Source organism: Artemia sp. Qi Xiang Cuo, chromosome 3, assembly GCF_049724085.1.
Source record: "Artemia sp. Qi Xiang Cuo chromosome 3, ASM4972408v1, whole genome shotgun sequence".
Classification (NCBI taxonomy): domain Eukaryota; kingdom Metazoa; phylum Arthropoda; class Branchiopoda; order Anostraca; family Artemiidae; genus Artemia; species Artemia sp. Qi Xiang Cuo.
The window spans coordinates 88,519,809-88,542,650 of NC_142796.1; the positions used below are offsets into that span (position 1 = coordinate 88,519,809).

The 22,842-nt window shown below is 36.2% G+C and overlaps 2 protein-coding genes across 2 annotated transcripts in view; one reads left to right on the top strand and one right to left on the bottom strand.

The window, feature by feature from the left end:
* Positions 1 to 2,040, top strand: part of LOC148954714 (uncharacterized) — a 111,170-nt gene extending 109,130 nt beyond the window's left edge. Inside the window, exon 3 of the mRNA XM_089087218.1 lies at positions 1,554 to 2,040. Within this exon, the coding sequence (XP_088943344.1) occupies positions 1,554 to 2,011 (458 nt within the window). The 3' untranslated portion in view covers positions 2,012 to 2,040. The remainder of the gene's footprint in view (positions 1 to 1,553) is intronic.
* A 1,801-nt stretch (positions 2,041 to 3,841) lies between these two features.
* LOC148954715 (uncharacterized) overlaps positions 3,842 to 22,842 on the bottom strand; it is a 96,136-nt gene continuing 77,135 nt past the window's right edge. Inside the window, exon 3 of the mRNA XM_089087219.1 lies at positions 3,842 to 4,812. Coding sequence (XP_088943345.1) covers positions 4,283 to 4,812 — 530 coding nt within the window. The 3' untranslated portion in view covers positions 3,842 to 4,282. The remainder of the gene's footprint in view (positions 4,813 to 22,842) is intronic.

Below are 22,842 nucleotides of genomic sequence, written 5' to 3' on the forward strand. Positions count from 1 at the left end.
CTTGTTCTGAAATGCCTTTTGAAAGTATTGCTTGATGTTGGGGAGTGAAAAAAGTAGTAAAGTACAGTTAGGGGGAAAAATATAGGTACTTCAACTTGTAAAATGGGTTAAGGAGGGACATAAAGAAAAGGACTTGTTCTGAAATGCCTTTTGAAAAATATTGCTTGGTGTTGGGGCATTCAAAAAGCTGTAAAATTGTGGGTGAAAAGGATGGGTTCTTCAACTTGGAAAATTGGTTTAGGAATGACATTAAGAAAGGAACTTGTTCTGAAAAGACATAATAAAGCCTTTGGAAATGTGGGGGCCCTTCTGTGTCTCAAGTGCACAAAAAAAGTAAAAAAAAATGGGGAGGGGGCTATTTGGGGGCCCGGGGGGCCTTTAGGGGTCCGGGGTGCTCTTGGGGGGCCGGGTGGTCCTTTGGGAGCCCGGGGGACCTTTGGGGGCCGGGGGCTTCCTTCGGGGTTGGGGTAGGTGGATCGGAGCCCTTTGGGGCTGGGGTAGAGGACCTCACAACATTGTTCAAATAGAACTTGTGTATTATAACGACCACAGAGTTTCAGCCTCAAATCCTCTTCTAAATCATCTTCTAAAATCATCTTCTAAAATGTCTCAAAACGTTTCGCTTAAATCATCTTCTAAAATGTCTCAAAACGGTTTCGCCCAAATAATCTCTAAACGTAATTTCTGCGTGTTCCTTTTGTTTTGACATCCCTGCGCTGTCACATTTGAAATTCCTAGGAAACCCTTTCCCTCGTTAATCTCTTCATCTCTAAGATCAAAATATTCGCCCGGAGATAATTCTCCTGGACGAACACCAACAAATCAATCAACCTTGACATCATCCGTCAGACATTAATAAACTTTGCCCGGAAACAATGCTCCTGGGCGAACACCAACGACATTAATAAACTTCGCCCGGAGACAATTCTCCTGGACGATCACCAACAAATCAATCGACCTTGAAATACATCAAAGTGAGAAAAATCCTATTTTTTCATTCTCAGTGACAAAAACCATAAAAACATGCATAAACTAATGTTGACTTCCATGAAAAACAACAAATAAATAGACAAACACTCATAACCATCCAAGAAACATCCATAAAAGTGAGAAAAATCCTGTTTTTTCATTCTCAGTGACAAAAACCATAAAAACATGCATAAATTGTTGTTGACATCCATGAAAAACAGCAAATAAATTGACAAACACTCATAACCATCCAAGAAACATCCATAGAAGTGAGAAAAATCCTGTTTTTCAAGTGAGAACAATCCTGTTTTTTCATTCTCAGTGAGAAAAACCATAAATTATGTACTGTCAACGTTAAACTAAATTGTAGATGGCAGCACATGTGTTCTCGTGGTGCTGGTACCTCCCTTTCTACTCCCTGGAACTTCATTGATGACATATTCACAGAATTCCTTTGATGAGAAGAGTTATATCATGTTCCTTACAAATGTGGCAGATATTACAAGGGCTAGTGGTCTCTTACTTTAGGGTAGCACCAGGCGAACTACAAAAGCTTCTATTTTAATTTTATTTCGGTTTTTCAGATTATAATCCTGGAAATGGCAAAGTAATAGTTGCAAATCAGACAGCGGAAAATGCAAACTTATTTGAAGTCCTATGCCTTCCAATGTACACAATGCTGGCAGCTTCAAACCTATTAAATATTGACCTCTTTGTACTGGATATTGAAGGACTTGAGCTAGATGTTTTAAAGACTTTGCCCCTAGAGATGCTAAACATCAAAGTATTTGTTGTAGAAACCTATAATGGAAATCACAAGTTGGAAAATTTTAAATTTTTTTTCGAAAAAAGTGGCTACACCTTCCATGGCTTGTTTACAGGAGGCATGCACCCAGAAGATGCAATATTTGTCAAGACGAATTTTTACAACCCTGAGAAGTTGAATGCAACCGTTGTTGATTTTTACAAGGTAGTGACTGGTGATTGGACTCTAAGTAAATTTAACGAGGATACACTTTCCTTATTAAAGCATTATTCTTAACCTTGATGTTTCAAATTATTGACCTGTAAAAGCAGTGTTTTTTTGTTTTTTTTTTTGTTTTTTTTTTAGGAGGAACGCGATCAATTAACAAGAGGTGGTGTTTTTGGTTATAGAGAGAGGGTATATACAGTACAATGATACAATATTAACCTAGTTTATGTTTCATTTTTTTAAGGCTTTCATTCCACTCGGATAGCGTTCTTCGTTGAATTTATAAGGCAGAGGGAGGGGGAGTGGCCTGAAGATGTAAATTTTGTGTGAAAGAAAATTCATATAACCCTCGAATTTAACGTAACAGTTTGTGATTTATGCAAAGAGCTGACTGGTGATTTGCTTATAAGCTAATCTAACAAATCAAAATTGACTAGATGAAGTGGAACGTTATGATTTTAAGGATTATCAGTTTTTGACACTGCTCTTTTCTAAGGATTTTAAAATGATTTTCTAACTAACGAGAGATTTCTAGTTTCCTCCTCTCGATTGGCATCTGCTATTGTCCCTGCCACCACTATGATTGATTGCACGAGATTAGCTGGTGCCCATCATTTGATCTATGTCCTAAAATATTTCAAAGAGTTCGTGGTAACGAGCTGTAAATAAGAAGCGACGCAACTCAATAGCAACCGAAAAAAAAACGGAATTTTGATACCAATACATATAAAAAAGAATTAAACTTTTATGCTGATTTCAAATATAAGTTTCATCAAGTTTAGTCTTACCCATCAAAATTTACGCGCCTATAAAAATGTGTCTTATTTTCCAAAAAAGGGGAAACAACCTCTAAAAGTTATATAACTTTAATGAAAATGGCACCATCAGATTCAGCGTATCAGAGAACCCTACTATAGAATTTTCAAACTCCTATCTGGAAAAATGTGGAATTTTGTATTTTTTGCCAGAAGAAAGATCAGAGCTGCGTGTTTTTTTTTTTTTTTTTTTTTTTTTTTTTTTTTTTTTCAGGGGTGATCGTATCGATCCAGTAGTCCTAGAATACCGTGAGAGGGTTCATTCAAATTGAAATTAAAGGTTCTAGTGCTTTTTTTAAGTGACCAAGAAATTGGAGGGCAACTTGGCCACCTCCCAGGCTCATATTTTTCCCGAAGTCATCCAGTCAAAATTTAGAACCGTTTTGCTAGGAGTGCACTAATCGATAACGTAGATGTAAGAAGGCAGTGAACAAATACTCGTTAATGAATTACCTCCCCCTCCCCCTAAGAGCAAAAAAAAATTCAAGTCAAAAGACTGAAACATTCATGTCTGCTACAAAGTATTCATGGTTGCTCCTACTGACAAAAATTGAAGGAAAATATATTTCAAGACATGCCAATTAGAAGACAAGGGGTTTCATATTTGCACCCCTTTAGATTCTAAAATACATATTTTTTTTTATCTCATTTCATTTTCAACAAAAAAAAGTCCATATTCTTGATCTTGAAAACAACATTTTTTTTCATTGGGCCCCCCCTCCGTATGTGTCTGTAAATTGATACCACTGCATAGAGCCTAATTAAAAAAAGTTGCAAAAACTAAAATCAAATCTAATGGGTTTTCTAGGGTACAGAAACTAGAAAGTTGCCATCTGGACGTTTGGTGGCCTTTTGGCCCCAAAATTAACAAATTGCTTCCGAGACTTTAAATCCAAAAGAGGGCCGACTTGAGAACCGAAAACCTAGAGTGCGTTCGAGCATCTCTTTTCCGACTTAGCCTACCCACTTAATTCTAACTTCACCGGATGATATCCGTAAACGTAAACAACGAATGCTTATCCAGCAGCTTGTCAACTGAAACACTGTAGGCAACAAGGAAAACAACAACACATATATTCCACCGTAAACATAACTTATTTACACATCCCTAGGGTTGAGATAAATTTCATAATTAGTATCCCCACCTTGTTTTCTGCATCACATGTTTCTTCCATTTTCGTAATAAATTGATTTTTTGTTTAAATATGACGGCACTTTTCCTCAGTTATCCTCCATTTTCCAGGGTTAGCAGATGTAGCTTGTCCGACAACTAACCCAGACCGCCTGAAGCAGTAGCCCTTTTAACCTCTGACGTCATTTACCTCTCGTGAAACGCTAAGAATAAGTAATCCAGCTTGACGATTAAGTAAATGCAGAATGCTCGAACGGACCGCTAACGTTAATGACAGCCGTTTTGTCACATGACCCCGTGAAAAAAGATTTTAATTAACAGGTTTACTGATTATACTAACAAGAAATATTGTCAAAATTAATTTGTTTCATATTGTTTGGGTAAACAGATCACCTAGGCACCAATTTGTGCACTTTCTTGCGAAATTAGTATGTCATGTAAATTAGGTATTCCGTCCAGTGTACGTTCACTATCGGTACCTTTAAAGATAATCCGCTTAATTTCATCGTTGCTAATAGTTTTTAGAACTGATTTAGAGTAAGCACCTTTTTGGACAAAAAGAGCGTCTCCAAGAGTCCAAGAAGAATGAAACACGTCATGCAGCTCATATCCTACTGTTCCTAAAAATTCTCTGATTTGTTGCAAGTAGTCAGCCCGTCCATCATACTCGACCACAATGATGTAGATTGATATATATTGGAAAGGTATAGTTCTTAGAATACCTAATTCTTGTCCTTCCACGTCTAAGAAGAATACGTCAACTTCAGTGATGTTTATCTTGTTCAGAACTGTTGAAAATGGAAAGCAGGAAACAGTCACAACTTCACCGTATCTTTCTGTGCCCTTTTTATCTTTTAAATCTTTTCCGAAGCCGGAATGACCCTTTTCATTGTACAAAACTCTGCCATTGCCTTTGTTTGTATCTGAAAAAAAAAAATTATTCAGATGAAAAAGAAAAAGACGAGGATAAAAAAAACAGTAATAAAATATGCAACAAAAATAAGAAAAATTGAAATGAGGGAAAGGGGGTCAGAGCCGGAATAACCCTTTTGCATATTTATCAACCTTTTTTCTGGGAGAGGGGTTTGAAGTGAAAGGGGCATTTGTATACGAAATTCAATTTTAGTGCTAATAAAAATAGTTTCAGCACTAGGTGCGACTATTAGTTATATAGGATTCTAGAGTCTCGAAAATTTTCTTTACTTTTCTAAAGTTTCTAGAAACAACAGAATCATTATGAAAGGGCCAAGCTCAATCGTTGAAAATTAGAACATATTCCATGGATAAGATAGGATTTTGGTTAGCTACAGCAAAAACAGATATTTTACTGGCTATACAAATTCTGCTAATACTAACAATGAAAACTCGTCACAACATCACGCCACCACAACAAAGGATATTTAATGTTAAAAATTACCATTGATGGGGGCGAGCCCTGAACCTCCTGCTAGCAAATACTCCAAAATTGACTTTTATAATATAAACCACAGAAAAAGGGGATTTTACTTACAAGATACTATGTCGTGACTAAAAACATTTCGTATATTTTCTCACAGAAGAACTAATCAAATTATAAAATGGATGGTTAACGGCCTGTCAATTTGACATGGATTTTAGGAATGATACGATTTAGATACAAAACTTTGTCACAAACGTGAACCATTGAAATTACGGCACACTTTTTACTATGGACTTATTGGAAAGCAATATCTCTTTTTTTTCTTAGTAACAATAAGTTGAAATCAAATTTTTAAATGGGAGAATAATAGCAGCAAAGTGAGCATATAGTTTTGTTACACTTTGTAAGTTGGTAAATGTGTATATATTTTTTTTTTATTTTGTCACTAGAGAAATTCCCGAATACTGAAGTAGTTTCTATTTATTATTACTAAGGGCAAACTTGTAATACATGCTTGTACATAGACTTAGGAAACAGCGATGTGTCTCCTATGTTTTATTTTTTTATTGTTGTTTGGCATCCTCAACTACACCTATGGTCACAGAAAATTTGGAGAAGGCACATTCTGTCGTAATTTAAATATCCTAGAACTCTTTTGGGAGCCAAATTCGTTCGGAGGCTAACCTGCCACGCGTTTAACGCCGCTTGTGTCCAGATGCTTGAATTTCACATGTTGGGGGGGGGGTGGGAAAATATGATTTTTTTTAATCGAAGTATTCCCTCCTATTGAAACCCCCTGCCTTTGCTCTTGTCGTAAGCGTAGTAACGGTACGCCTTATTGGGACCAAAATATATTGAAAGATATTAAATAACTAGATTCAAACTACGGGTAAGATTCACTGCGAAACCCAAGATTAGTTTCAATCCTTATCTGCAATGTTTTGCAGAATTGCAATTACATTTCTCGTTCCATGGGCTGAGGATTATCCCGCTGCTCTTTTGTACTCCAAGGCTCGAAGGTTTATAAGGTATAACCTAGCCCCAAAGGGGCATTTAAGGTTCTTACGAAAGAAATGGTTGTATAAGCTTTAGAGGTGGCTGGTTTGGTTGAAATTGGAAGTTCTAGTTCCCTTTTAAAAGTCAATATGGTATTAAAATGAAACTTTCGGGGCTGCTTCTATTACTACTTCCACTCTTAATATTCTTCTAAATTAAGAAAGTGTAAGTGTATCCAGGCTGTGAAAGAGCATAGATATAATTTTTTTTTTAATGGTATTAGGCTTTATTTATCAGGTCAACTAGAGGATGTATATGACTAAAATTAAACACTATTATCTGTGTCATGATTTTCAAAAGGGGGTATGTTGTTAAAAATTGCTGATAAACTTTCTACAGCATGCAAATAATATGCCAAACTATAAACTCTTAAAAAAAAATCAGAAATATTCAAACTAAAATTTTCTTCTTCCCTGAAAAAGACTAAGTCAACATAAAACGAACAGGGATTAATTATAAAAACTTTTTCCACAAAACTTTTTCTACCAAACATACAACTACCACAAATCACCATCAATAAATAAATAAAACCTAAAAGGAACAGAAATCATAGGCAGCGCAATCGCGCTGCCTAAGTTAAGAACGATGTTGGCACAATGTACTATTACTTTTTTCCCCGTTTAGACCAGGGCACTTCGTATCAAAGTAGTTGTCGTAAAAACTTGGAAAAGGGCTCATTCAATTGGAAATTAGAATGATTAATTCCCTTTTTAATAGTCTAAAGTGATTGGAAGGCAACTAACATCCTTTCCACGCCCACAATTTCCCCAAACACATCCAATCAAATTTTGAGATAGCCATTTTGTTCAGCGTAGTTGATTTCCAGATAGAAAAGATGTTTTTGAGGAGGACACTCCCCATAGCCCTCAGGACAAGAGTTGGAAGTTGTGCCCTCGGTGCATATAAGGTTTTCATAGGAAGCTTTGTCGTAGAAACTTCAAAAGGGCTTATTCGATTGGAAATCCAAAGAGCTAGTGCCTTTTTTGATAGTCGAAAGTGATTGGAGGGCAGCTAACCCCTTTCTCAATCCCACCTTTTCCCCAAACACATCCAATCAAAATTCTTACATAGACATTTTGTTTAACGTGGTTGAAAGTTCTGGAAATTAGGTCTTCGAGGATGACAACCCCCCACAGTCCTCAGGGCAAGGGTTCTAAGTTATGCCCTGGGGGGCATTTAATGTTTTTGTAGAAAGCGCTGTCGTAGAAACTTCAAAAAGGGCTCATTTGATTGGAAAATGAAATGGATGTGCCCTTTTTAATATTCGAAAGTGATTGTAAGGCAAATGACACCCCCTCCACACTCACAATTTATCCAAACACATCCTATCAAAATTTTGAGACAGCCCTTTTGTTCAAAGTAGTTGAAAGGTCCAGAAATTATATCTTTGAGGATGACACTCCCGCCACAGCTCTCAGGGTAAGGGTTGCAAATTATGCCCTGGTGGCAAATAAGGGTTTATAGATAGTGATGTTGTAGAAACATCAATAAAGGCTCATTTGATTGGAAAATAAAAGGGCTTGTCCCTTTTTAATAGTCGAAACTGATTGGAGGATTACTAACACCCCTCTCACACCCACCATTTTCCCAAACACATTTCCAATTAAAATTTTGAGATAGCCATTTTGTTCGACGTAGTGAAAAAGTCCAGAAATTATGTTCTTGAGGATGACACTTCAACCACAGCCCTCAGGACAAGAGTTGTAAGTTAAGCCCTGGGGGCATGTCAGGTTTTTTTATGAAAGCGTTGTCGTAGAAGCTTCAAAAAGGAATCATTCGATTGGAAATTGAAACAGTTAGTGCCCTTTTTAATAGTTGAATGTGATTGGAGGTCAACTAACCCCCCTCTCACGCCCACCATTTCCCAAAACACATCCAATCAAAATTTTGAGATAGCCATTTTGTTCAACGTAGTTAAAAGGCCAGGAAATTATTTCATTTGAGGATGACAACCCCCTCACAACCCTCAGGGCAAGGGTTTTAAGTTATTCCCTGGGGCCTATAAGGTTTTTATTAAAAGGTTTGTCATAGAAACTTCAAAAAAGGCTCTTTCGATTGGCAATTCAAAGGGCTAGTGCCCTTTTTAATAGTAGGAAGTGATTAGAGGGCAACTAACCCTCCTCTCACGCCCACCATTTCCCCAAACACATCCAATCAAAAATTTGAGATATCAATTTTGTTCAACGTGGCTGAAAGTTCTGGAAAATAGGTCTCTCAGGATGACACCCCCAGCCCTCAGGGTAAGGGTTGTGAGTTATTCCCTGGAAGGATATAAAGTTTTTATTGAAAGCGTTGTCGTAGAAACTTCAAAAGGGACCATTCGATTGGAAATTGAAAGGGTTATTGCCTTTATTAATAGTCGAATGTGATTGGAAGGCTTGACATTTTCATAGTAAAGATTTATGTGAGTACAATGTATTATTTTTTTTTTTTTTTTTTTTAGACCAGGGCAATTCATATCAAAAGAGTTCTGTTATGAACTTCAAAAAGGGATGATTCGATTAAAAGTGTAAGAGGCTGATATTCAATTTAATGGTCGAAAGGTATTAGAGGGCAACAATCCCCCTCCCCCCCACATCAACCCAATTGCCACTTAAGTTTAAAGACTAAATGTTGCCTTAAGATTGAATCAAAATGCACTGTTTTAATTCTAATTCCCAAAAAGGCATCTCAGCAGTATCCCAAGAGCGACTGAGGGTATTAGGTTCAAACTTTTGGGGCTACCTCTGCTCTTGAAATTTAACCAAATCAATAGAGTGTAAGTGTATCCAAGCTATCAATGAAAGTAAACAATTTTTTTGCGAATGGTATCAAGTTTTCTATTTCAGGTCAACTTGAGGAGGTATGAAACTAAATTAAACACTACCATTTATTTCCAGATTTTTAAAAGGGTGTATGTTGTTAAAAGTTGCTGAAAATTTTTCTCCAGCATACAAATAGCAGGCCCAACTATAAAGTCTTAAAAAAGCGAAAAGATTTAAAGTATTATTTTCTTTTTCCTGAAAAGACTATGTCAATATAAAATCGAACATAAATTAATTAAAACAAACTTTTCCACAAAATTAGTTTTTCAAAGAAAAGTAAAGGACTCCGTTAAACCAAAAATGAGCAAAAATTAAATCAAATAATCTACCAAGCGTGAAACTACCACAAACAGCATCGATAAATAAATGAAACCCAAAACAAACAGAAATTACAATAAACAACCGATTCAAACTCAAAGCGAGCAGAAATTAACATGAGTAGGTTTCAAAACCCCTTTGTTTTCTAGAAGCCAGAATATAATTTACACTTTACTAAAAAAAGTTCTTTTAAATGTTTTCACTTTAACATCTTTGAGAAATCAAAAATTAATCAAGATTTTAAGGAATAAAAATCAGCATATGTACTCGTATATTAAACTGACAATGCAGATTTATTTGAATTTTTAATATAATTTGCACTTTACTGTTAAAAATTAAAATGAATCTGCATTGTCAGTTTAGTATACATATGCTGATTTTTATTACTTAAAATCTTAATTAATTTTTGATTTTTTAAAGTTATAAAAGTGAAAACATTTAAAAGAGCTTTTTTCAGTAAAGTGCAAATTATATTCTGGCTTTTAGAAAGCATTGGGGTTTTGAACCCTATTCATGTTAATTTCTGCTCGTTTTGAGTTTGGCTCGGTTATTTATTGTAATTTCTGTTTGTTTTGGGTTTCATTTATTTATTGGCTACTACTATTAGTATTACTGCGACTATTTACTACTGTGACTGTTTACGTATGTGACTACTTGCGACTACTTGCAACTGTAACTAATTGCAAATTGAACTACTTGTGACTGTGACTCCAGCTACTTGTGACTGTGACTGACTATTTGGAGCTGTTATTGCAGCTATATGCAACTTCGCTGCAACAAATAATTATGTGTGCAGTTATTTACGACTGTGACTGTAACTACTTGCGACTGTGACTGCGAATACTTGATACAGTAACTGTGACTACTTGCAACTGCGACTTATTCTGACTGCTATTGTGCCTGCGTCGAACTGTGACTGCGGCTACATGTGACATGAATATAGCCCCTATTATTGCTACTGCTACTGCTACGACTACTACTACAAAAAGCTTTTACTAACAATACTACTACTACTGCTACTACTACTACCATTATTACTGCTATTGCTACCACTACTATTGAACTAAATCAAAAGAGTTTAAGTACATCCAGGCTGTTGAAATGGTAGAGATGCAATATATCAGGGAAAGAATAGGTATCAAGTCAAAACTTCCAGGGAAAGATGAGGTGTATGTTAAATTAAATCGAAAGAAACTATATGCATCCGGTTTTGTCCTTAGGACATATCAGAGATATCTCGGGAATGGCTAAGGGCATTAAGTTAAAATTGTCTGGAAATGTTTACTTGGAAATTGAACTGTATCAGAACTAAAATGAAATAAATCCAAGGTTTTCAAAAGGGTGTATATTCGATATGTCAGAAAATGTTAAAGGAATTTAGTTAAAACTGTCATGGCATTTAGAGGGGAATTGTTGATAAATATTTTTCTCTACTCAAGCTTATGACATGAGGGGGGTTGCGGTTCGGTCCATCAGTTCTCATTCAGCATCCGCCAGTGAAGGTCACATATATTTTGTAAAGTATTAAAGATTGACACAATTTTGTAAAGGATTAAATCTTACGCAATTACCTGAATGCACTCAAATATCGGAGATTGCATTTTTTGACTGGATTGTTATTACTTGGTGACGTCACTGATTAGTTATTGTTACAATGCAAGCGGATAGAAGTGATTTGACAACGAACAGTCAGTTTCTACAAGAGATAAATTTTAAGCTGGATTTCCTGCCGGAATTGACATCAAAAATGAACGCGCTCCCGAAACTTGTGGAAAGTATAACTTCTGTCGAGGCACAGTTAGCACAAGTGAATGTTCAGCTAAAATCGAACGCAGAAGCTAACGAGAAACTGAAGAGTAAATTGATACTGGTTCGCCGAAATTTACAGTCAGCCACGCTTAGAGCTGACCGTTTAGAGGATGAGTTGCGGCGCAGCAATGTTATAATCTACAACTTTGAGGTGGTGGATCCGAGAAGGTATACCCTTAGTAAAGAGATTATAAAGGTTTTGAACGATGTAATTCCCAATTTGCGCCTCACCCGCAGTGACGTAAGAGACTCTTTCCGATTGAAGGCGGGTCCTATTGTGCTAAAGCTGAATTCGATTGATGTAAGAAATATGATTTTAAAGGGAAATCCACTTCTACCAAAATATGGACTTTCTGCTGAACCCAATTATAGCCCCACCCAGCGTGAAGCTAGAAATCACCTCAGAGTAGAAATGAATAAAGCTCTTTCTGAAGGTCATTCTGCCTATCGCGGGGGTGTCAAACTCTATGTGAACGATGTTATGTTTAAATATGATGAGCTATCGAATAAGGTTATAAAGGAGACTCCGCGCACTACGCAAAAAGTACAAAAGGCAAGAGCGCCTACTGCAGGCGCCATTAATAAGGGCAGCGAAGTTGTTATTCGAGGAAATGCGGAAGACAATTCGGGTGGCGATGCAATAATGTCGGATAGCGATGCAGAAACAGTAGTTGAAGTTGATGTGAATAACCCCGCACCTACTGGCAGTAAAACCTACCATAAAGACACTATTTTAGCGAGGTCTCCATTAAAGGGTAATGATAAGAAGACGCGAAAATTATCGGAAGTTATTAGTCCTGAAGAACAATCAAGGGGAAAGAGTTGGAATGTTTCCAGGTGAGTGTGGCCTACGGGTGGTTGGCCAAATAGAGTTAGTCGGTACGAGTCGAGGGGCCCCCGTGGAGGTACCCCCTATAGTAACAGATATCGTGACTATTACCGCATTACTCCGGAAGATTCAGATTTTGATGCAGCTAACACCGAAGAGTGACAGGTACGCAGTGACTAGGAAAAACCCGGCCATATACATAGAATAAGTTTAGTAACCTGGAACGTACAAGGTGTGAAAAAAAAAGTGAAACATATTAGTGAAGATTTAAAGTCAATCGATATTATAGGGTTAGTTGAAACATGGCATAGCGCAAGTGACCCTCCGATATTCGACGGTTTTAGTGTTGAGCATGTTGCGCGAAAGCCAGCTGGAAACATGCGCTGCTATGGAGGGATAACCGTGTTACTAAATAAAGCTTGTTTCCGAAGTTATCATAGAATTGCTAGTAATTCAGAGAACATTCTTTGGGTACGGTTGGGGTTAGTGAGAAATAAATGGATGACTTTAGGATCTGTGTATGTAGCACCTCAGAATAGTTCCTATAATAGAGAGGAAACATGGGATGTGTTAGCTGAAGAGTAAAGTAGACTAAGAAGGGATTTTACAGAGGATGTTTTTGTTGTTATGGAGGATTTTAACGCTTATACGGGTGCTTTAATAGAAATGGAGAGTGTTTCGTTCCGAGAAGTGCCTGACTTGGTTCCATCTGAGTATGGAATGCCTAGAAGTAGCAGAGATATGGATAGGAGGGTGAATTGTTGGGGGAGAAGGCTCTTGGAGCTCTTCTCGGAGAATGGTCTAAAAATTGGGAATGGGAGATTTGGAACTGATGGGGGAGTAGGAGAATTTACCTGTATGTCGGGAGCTCGTCCGAGTCTGATAGATTATGTGTTGGTTGAAAGTGGGCTTGTAGCTCAATCAGTTGATGTTGAGGCACTTCAGTCAGTTGGTTCAGACCACTGGCCAGTTAAACTAGAGTTGGATTTAGAGGTTGAAGGTAAGAGGAGCGGTATTGGAAAGAGGTATGAGACAGTCGGTCAAGAGAAGGTTAGAGTTCGAAAACCGTTAAAAAAAGATTGGAATAATAAAGAAATTGATAATATGAATGAGATAATAGTGAGACCGGAAGTAATGGATAGATTTTGGGGAAAAGTAATTTTTCACTTCGGGGCATGTTGTCTCGGACGGTACCTAGCCTCATGTGTAGATTATGTAGATTTGTTGATCAGGCACTAAAAATAAGAAAGGAACTATTGTGAAGAAGATTTGTTATGGTTTGGAATAAAAATGCTGAAGGGAGTTTTAATTTTGTTTTCCTGTTATATTTGATGTATAGTGTATATGGCCCTGTAGAAAGGCTTTGGAATACACGATTATTATTATTATTATTATTATTATTATTGTGTGTGTGACATTGTGTGTAATTATATGAGTTAGTTTTATAGTATTGTGTGCTTTTGTGTTGCAATTGTTATGTTATTTTATTTTTATTTGCTATGGGCTATGTTTAGTTATTGTTACATATGTTATTATCATGTTTTTTGACTTTATATGCAACTGTGTTTGTTTTTGCCATGGCCCAAAGAGGCTTTTGTTTTGCTATAAATATCTATATCTATAAATAGTAAACCAAACTCAGGGTTCATATAGGGAAAAGCCTAAAAAAATCTAAAAAAAAAACTCCATTCTCAATCAATGAACAAGACTATGTCAATTAAAAACGATCATGATTTTTTTTAAATTGTTTTCCACTAAAAGAAATTTAAAAAAAGCAAAGAGCTATTTTAATTCAAGGATGAACAAAAATAAAGTCAAATAATTTGTCTTGCTTAAAACAACGATAAATCACTATCAATGAGCAAATATAACCCAGAACGAACAGAAATAACAATAAATAACCAAGTCAAACTCAAAACGATGAGAAACTAACATAAAAAAGAAGTAAAGCTAACGCCCCCTGTGTCTTCTAAAGACCAGAGCATTATTTGCACTTCACTGAAAACAAAATGGATTTTAAACGTTTCCTATCGTATAACTTCAATAATTCAAAATTCATAAAGACTTTCAATAATGAATATAAGTATATATTAAAATACTAAACCACAATTATTGGGTTTTCTTCTGTAATCTTGATTTCGAGCGTTTTTAAATGTTCTTTTTTAAATATTATGAGAAGTTAAAACACAGAACTCGGAATAAACATCGTTTTTAGCAAAAAATAAATTATTTTCTGGTCTTAAGAAGGCAGAATAGGCCTAGAGGAATAAGGCGTTAGGCTATACCTCTTTGTCGTAAATTCTGCTCGTTTGGAGTTTGACTTGGTTATTTGTTGTAGTTACTAATCGTTTTGGATTTCATTTGTTTATTTGATAGCGATTTTTGGTAGGTTTACTCTTGAAAAATTGTTTGATTTTATTTCTGCTTATATGCATACAACTTGATATCTTTCTTAGAAAAAAAATTTTTTGGGGTATTTTTTTTAATTAATCCTATAAGAAACAATAAGTATCAAAGAAATGCCCACTCCTTAACCCCTAGATGCTAAACTCTTCTGACTTTTTGGGAGTTTCTAACTGGAATTATCAAAAAAAAATTACGCTCCCCCCCCCACCACCAAAAAAAATGAATGCTCTGTGATTCTGCCTGAAAGGTTTTATTGACAAAAAGAAATAGCGATTACGTTGCGTAACTGCCAATGGTAAGATTCAGCGCAATATTAGTTGAACTATTAGTTATATCACACATGAAAGCAATTCACACAATACGAGTTGCGTCTTCAGTAGTATGACATACTTGGAAACCGAATAAGTTTAAATTATTGAGCAATCCGATATCCTTATGAACTTTGAAGGTACTATAGTAGCTTAGTATAAGAGTGGCCCATTGTTTTTGCTGGAATTTGTCCGGATACAGATGGCGGTTTTATTACTTGCGGAGGTATGGGAAAGTTTCAAAAGCCATCCCATGCACTTATGTATGATTACATTAATACCAAGGCTTGTGTCACTGAAATTTCAGCAGTCAATGAGTGAACTTGTTTGACTGCATTCAACCTAACTCAGCGGATGAAATGTAATGCTTGTGACACTGTGAATACTCGTGAGTGCATGAAATAAATTTAATTAATAATTAGATAAGAAGGAGTTCCCTACATCCCATAATTTTTGGCCAGCGATTTCTATTTTTAAGAAAATTAACTGAAATTTTTTTTTCAAAAACTTTTACCAAGCATACAAATACCAAAAACCAGCATCAATATATAAATGAAACCCAAAACAAGAAGAAAAATAAATAACAGAGTCCAACTCAAAAGGAGCAGAAATTAGTATGAGTTCTAAACCTCATGTTCTAAAAGCATTTGGGTCAGTTCTAAAAGCATGAGGTTCTAAACCTAATGCTTTCTAAAAGCCAGAATATGATTTATACTTTACTGAAAAAAATCCAAATGAATCTACTGAAAAAAAAACATTGTCAGTTTAATATACAGATACAGATATTTATTCCTTTAAAACGTAATTAATTTTTGATATCAAAGTTATAAAAGTAAACATTTAAAAGAATTTTTTCCGTTAAGTACAAATTCTATTCTGGCTTTAGGAAGCACAGGGTTTAGAACCCTACTCATATTAATCTCTGCTCGTTTTGAGTTTGACTCGGTTTTTTTTTTAATTTTGACTGATTTGGGTTTCACTTATTTAATGATACTGGTTTGCGGTAGTTATATGCTTGGTAGATTATTTGATTTTGATTTTGTTCATTTTTGTTTAATGGAGTTCTTTACTTTTTTTGGAAAAACTTATTTTGTGGAAAAAGTTTTTTTAATTAATTTCTGTTCGTTTTATATTGACATAGTCTTTTTCAGGAAGAAAAACTGAGCCTCTTCTAAAGTTAAACAACCATCCCTTCCATAAAAACCTTAAATACCTCTTGGGCATGACTTACAACCATTGGCCCTAATTTCTAGGGTTTGTTGCAACCCATAAAGCCTTGCTATATGATATTTAGACTATTTTGAATAGAATGGCTATCTAAGAATTTCTATTAGATAAATTTCGGAACAATACGAAGTGTGGGGGGGGGATCAGCTGCCCTCGGATCCCTTTGACTCTTAAAAGGATTACTAGAGCGTCTGATTACTAATCCAATGAACCCCCTTCGAAGTTCATATGACCACGCTTTCTATAAAAAACATTATATGTCCCCAGGGCATAACTTACAACCCTTTCCCTGAGGGCTGAGGGGATTTCTTATACTCAAAAACATAATTTCCAGACCTTTATGATACACTGAACAAAATGGCTTTCTCAAAATTTCGATTGTAAGTGTTTGAGAAAATGATAAGCATGGAGAGGGGGGGGGTATATGCCCTCTGATCACTTTTGACTAATACAAAAGGCACTAGTCCTCTCATTTTCTTATCAAATGAGCCCTTTTTGAAGCTTCTTCGACAAAAACTTCTATAAAAACCTTATATGCCCCAAGGGCATAAGTTAGGACTCTTGTTCTTGCCGCTATGGGGGGAGGGTATTTATCTTCGAAGACATAATTTCCAGACCTTTAAACTACGTTGAACCAAATGGTCTTATCAAAATGTTGATCGGAAAAGTTTGGGGAAATAATGGGCTTGGGGTGGGTGTGATTCTTTCTCCGATTACTTTCGAATATTAAAAAGGACAATAGCCCTCTTAATTTCCAATCCAATGACCCCTTTTTAAGTTTTTACGACAACGCTTTCTATAAAAATATTATATGCCCCCAGGGCAAAACTTGAAACCTTAGTCCAGAGGGCTTTGGGGGGAGGGTGGTCAAACTCAAAACCATAACTTCCGGACCCTTCAACTACCTTCGACAAAATGGCTATATAAAAATGCTGATCAGAAGTATTTGGGGAAATGATGGACGTGGGGGGGGGGGCATTTGCACTCCAATCACTTTTAACTATTAATAAGGACACTAGCCAGCTCAATTCCAAATGGAATGAGCCCTTTTTGAAGTTTCTACGACAACACATTCAATAAAGACCTTATATGCCCCCAGGGCATATGTTACAACCTTAGCCCTGAGGGCTCTGGGGCAGTGTCATCCTCAAAGACCTAATTTCCAGAACTTTCGACTACGTTGAACGAAATGGCTGTCTGAAAATTTCGATTGGATGTGTCTGGGGAAATGGTGGGCGCTAGAGGGGGGCTAGTTACCCTCTAATCAGTTTCGACTATTAAATAGGGTACTAGTCCTCTTAATTTCCAATTGAATGAGCCCCTTTTGAAGTTTACATAAAAACGCTATCTATAAAAACCTTACATGCCCCAAGGGCATAGAGGGGGTTAGTTGCTCTTGATTCACTTTCGACTACTAAAAAGGGCACTAGTTCTTTTAATTTCCGATCAAACAAGCCCTTTTTGAAGTTTCTACGACACAACCTTTTATTAAAACCTTATATGCCCCCAGGGCATAACTTACAGCCTGGCCCTGATGGCTCTGAGTGGGTTATCATCCTCAAAGACCTATTTTCCAGAACTTTCATTTACGTTGAACAAAATTGATATCTAAAAATTTTGATTGGATGTGTTTGGGGAAATAATGGACGTGAGAGGGGGGTTAGTTGTTCTCCATTCACTTTTTACTATTAAAAAGGGCACTAGCCCTTTCAATTTCCAATCGAATGAGCCCTTTTTGAAGTTTCTACCACACTTTTTTGTGGTAAAGCTTTCTAATTTAGTTAATTATTAATTGAATAAAAATATATTACGACGCAAAAACAAAGTTTCAAAATACCACTTTCTAAGATAAAGATACAAATCGTGGAATGTGTGGGCTTGGAGGGAACTTGCTCAATAACCAATTTCCTGGCTAAATGCGTCAATGTACCGGAAGGACGTGGTTAGTTTTTCATACATATACCCCGATTTTTGAGACTGAAGGCAGACTTTTTGACTTGCAGGGTGAACCTCTGCCCGTTTATTTTCTCATTAGAAATACCTTGGATTTTTGTCTTATCATTGTAAGTGCCTAAGTATCTTATTATATATTATTGTAGTTTCTGAGACTTGTGGTCTACTTGGGACAACCAGTCCCAGTAGAATATCTATATCTGTAATTATTGTGTGTAAATTGAATAAAAGTATTGTATGTTAGACAACCTCTCTACGATCTACCTTTAGCCCCTCAAACATACCCAGTCGGTACGCCTCATTAGTTCGGTCATAGCCTAAGGCACGCTACCAAAGTTTAATTACCTTAGGGCTAGAGTTTATTCTCCCCTATAAAGGGAGAATAAAGGCATCTACGGCTACAACCCCCAAATATAATAAAAAACACATCACAACATCAGATGGCCCCTGAAAAAACTGGGTAAAGTAGACTAGATAAAAATAGTATATTGAAATAAGATGGCTTTACTAGAGTAGAAACTGACTTCCCTATAAACAGTACTTGAAATCGCAAACATTATATTAGAATACGCGGGAAATCCAGACACAGATGACTTTATCGAAAAATTAAAAATTTTCGACGAACAAATTGAATCGTTTGAGGATAAGGTCAAAGAGCAATGCGTTACAACCAGATTAAAGGGGAGCACCCTAAAATATTTTATAGCATTTAAGGAAAAAGATCCCAAGGACATCAGTACTCTAATTGAATCTTTTAAGACAAGTTTCATTGAGACAAGCTTCTCCGAGGGGCTAAGAACAGAGGTAGTCACATTCAATACCTCAACTAGTATCAGGTAATATGCCGACAAAATTTGTAGATCCGTGTGTTTACAATTAGAGAAAGGCGGAAATGACGAGACAGTACAGAAAGTACAACTACTTACTTTTACCAAAGGGTTACCAAAAAAGTTATTAAGACTAATATTATCGCGGAAACCTGAAAATTTAGAGCAGGCTATAATACTAGTCAAAACAGAGGTAAAAATTGACGAAGCTATGAAAAAGTTTGACCAGATGTCAATAAATAACACAGGAGCCCAAGAAAGTATAAAATATGAAAGGGGACAGAAAAGGGTGAGCTTTGAGGAGCCAAATCGTGAACCAGAAAGGTGCGACGGAGGCCAAGGGTCGCCGTCTAGGGAAATAGCTGACATATTCCACCACCTTGAGATATTAGCAGCTAATAACTCTAGGAAATATGGGAACCCTCCCCCACCAAAGACAGATAGTTGGGGAACCAACAAGGACAGATCAAAAATATTTAGAAGTAAACAGGAAACAAACAAACAATTTAAGAAATTTTTTTATTGCGATTATTGTAGCAAGCCAAACCACTAAGCAGCAGATTGCTTGCATAGAATACGTAAAGATGGCCAGACGTACATGACAAGACACCAATTCAGAACGCAGGGGGACAGAAATTTAGGAAGGCATGGAACAAATAATACTTGGCAAACACCTAATAATATTCCTGAATTTAGGCTTAGAAGGCATACGGTTAGCAGTACCCAGGGTCAAAGTAGCAACGCTAAAGTAAACTAGGATAACCCCATAAATTTTAGGAAAAACAGCTGGCATTTAAACGGAGATACCAGCCTTTAAGGGTCGACAGAGCTATTTCCTTACAAAGACCCCTATATAGTTTAGAATGTTGGGATACAAATGCAAATAATAATAATCTACCGATTCTGCGTTGTTTTAAAATTGAGTTTTTTCAAAATTTACCATGTTTACTAGATACAGGAGCATCCAAATCATTAATTCGTGAGGATGTTTTTAAGAGATTGCCTCCTAGTGTCAAAAATCAAATAAGCAGATGCCAGAATACCCTGACATCAGTGATAGGCCAAAGGCTGACAATTTCGGGAGAATGTCCATTAGAATTTAGTATAGGTGATAAAGAAATGACGGTAACAGCGATAATATATAAGCAGCTATCATTTCCTTGTATTCTAGCAGTACATGCCATCAGAAAATATGGGATCGTATGGGAACCCATATCCGATACAATAACCATAAACCAGGCAAATGAAAATAATAGGCAAATTTGCGTAACAACAGATAACGAAAGTGAAGATTCGAATTATAACCTAAAAATAAGCGGAAAAATCACCATAACGGGGGAACGACAGCTCAAGTTCTAGCGACATTAAATACAAAAGAAGGCAAGGTTAAAACAATGGATGCCATGATAAGAGGGTACACCATAAAAGAATACCCAATAATTTTCGTTGAAAATCAAGTTATAAAAATTGAAAATGGTATAACCTACTTAAATCTATCAAATCTAAGTAATAATAAAGTAATACTGAACCAGGTAGAACTTATATCAGTAGAAAATATTTAAAATTCGGAAATAAAATCTCTAAACAGTCCAGAATTAAGCGCAAACTTAATTAGCCACGAACATTTATCCTCATTAAAGCCGCAACCACAAAATGCAAACCGCAAGACACAAGAAAAGTATGGAATTTCGAAAACGGATTTTTTGCAACAATTTGATTTAAAACATTTACCGGAAAACGTAAAAACCAGGGTGGAAAATATTCTTTGGGATTTTAAATGGACTTTTGCAAGACACAAAGCGGATTACGGATTAAATCACTTAATCACGCACAAGATATCCACAGAGGGCCCTCCAATCAAAAAATCACCGTATAAAACACCTTATCATTTAAAACCATGGCCAGAAAGCCAAATAAGAGAAAGGGAAGATCAGGGAATAATTAAAGAAAGTGTAAGTGATTGGTGCTTTCCACTAGTAATAGTCAGGAAAAAAGATACCACCTGGAGATTATGTATAGACTGTAGATCACTAAATGCCGTCACGGTTAAGGACGTGAGGAAGCTATCAAGAATTGATACGATTTTAGATTCGTTAGGGGGTTCAAAATATTACACTAGTTTTGATTTAATAGCAGTATATTGGCAAATTGCTTTAGATGCAGAAACAAAGCATAAGGCTACAGTAATCTTAGACGATGGGAGAACGTTTACATTTGAACGTATGCCTTTTGGCTTATCATTTAGTCCAAATTGTTTTAGTCGACTAATGAATTTGGTGTTAAAAGATAACGAACCAGGAAGGAAAAAAGATACCTTGGCTTATTTAGATGATGTAATTGTGTTTAATGAAAACTTGGAAGACCACTTGGTCGGACTTAGAAAAATACTGGAAAAGCTTGAAAAAGCAGGCTTAAACTTAAAACCAGAAAAGTTAAAAATAGTAGTACCAAAACTGGGTTTTCTTGGACACCAGATAAACCAATGTTCTATTTTACTAAACCCACAAAAGTTTACAGTCATAAAAAATTTACAGCCTCCGAATGATAAAAAAAGCTGCAGATCAAATTGTGGTTTCTTAAGCTATCTCAGACGATACCTTGAAAATTATACCACAATACCACAACCTTTGACAAACCTTTTTAAAAAATCAGGTAAATTCGAATGTCCAGAGGACGCAAAACAAGCGCCAAATGAAATAAAAAGGCAACTATTACTGGCACCAATACTTAAATTACCAGATTTGTCACAAGACTTCTGTTTGCAAACAGATGCTTCGGGGTACGGTATAGGGGTCATATTATTAAACATAAATTCTGAAGGAGTAGAATCAATAGTCCAATACGCGAGCAGGTCACTGTCGGAGGCAGAACAAAAAACACTCGACAGTTGAAAGGGAGTGTTTGGCAGTTGTAGTTCTTACAGAATAATTTTGACAATTTTTACTTGGGAAAAAACTTATTTTACGCGTAGACCAAAATTCATTAGTTTGGCTACATACGACGCAAAATACTTCGGCCCGGCTGACACGGTGGATACTACGTCTACAAGCGTAGGCCTTGTAGCTACTTGTGCTGCTGACAAAGGAACTTGTTGCTGTTCCTTTGGTTTCTTTACTGCTCTCCATAATTTTTCTCTAGACGAAGGTTTTCTTGACGATGGCCCAGGTTTAGCTATATCGGTTTCTGTAGAAGAATTTTCAGTGTCACATTCTGTTAGCTCGCGTCTGTTAGATGGCGTTTGTTCCAAAAGCCATTTTTGCATAAAGACTGTAGGTGAGTCTAATGAATTAAAATCAGATAATTCATTGGCTCCTTCCAATTTTTCTTCCTCTATGAATTTTATCCTTGGTTTATCACATTTTAAACCCTTATGTTGTGTTTGATTTTCTTCATCGCTAGTTTCCGATGAGTATTGAAAATTTCCCTTTTTCTCTTGTTTATTGTGTAGAGTTTGTAGCCAAGATTGGGCTAAATACTCCTTCCAATCCTCCCAACTTTTGTGGTCATTAAAAGGTCATAAAATTCATATGGTCTTCTGATATATACTGGTGAAATCGTGTCTTCTATTTCTTCTTCCCAATATATATATAAAGGGCCGTACAAACCTTTTACCAGACTATTTGTCACGAAATCCAGATACGAAAGGAAATTTGGTAATAACCATCCATAACGAACTGGAAGGGGTAGAAATACTGTCTAATGAAAATATTTCGAAGCATTAAGATAAAGATGATTTTTGTTTAGCAATGAAATCCTTTTTATCAAAAGGAACGGAACTGCCAGAGTGCTTTAAACATTTTTGAAAGGACTTAGATCATTTCGATCTTGACGAAAGTAAAAATCTTTTGATAAGATATCATAGACCATCGCAAGAATATAGAAAAAATGACTTTAAAATTATTCCAGTAATTCCAAAATCTCTGGAAGGAGATATTTTACAGATGGCACATGCAACAATTGACTGTCTTATGGGAGAAGCAAAAACTATGGGGAGACTGAAAGGAAATTTTTATTTTC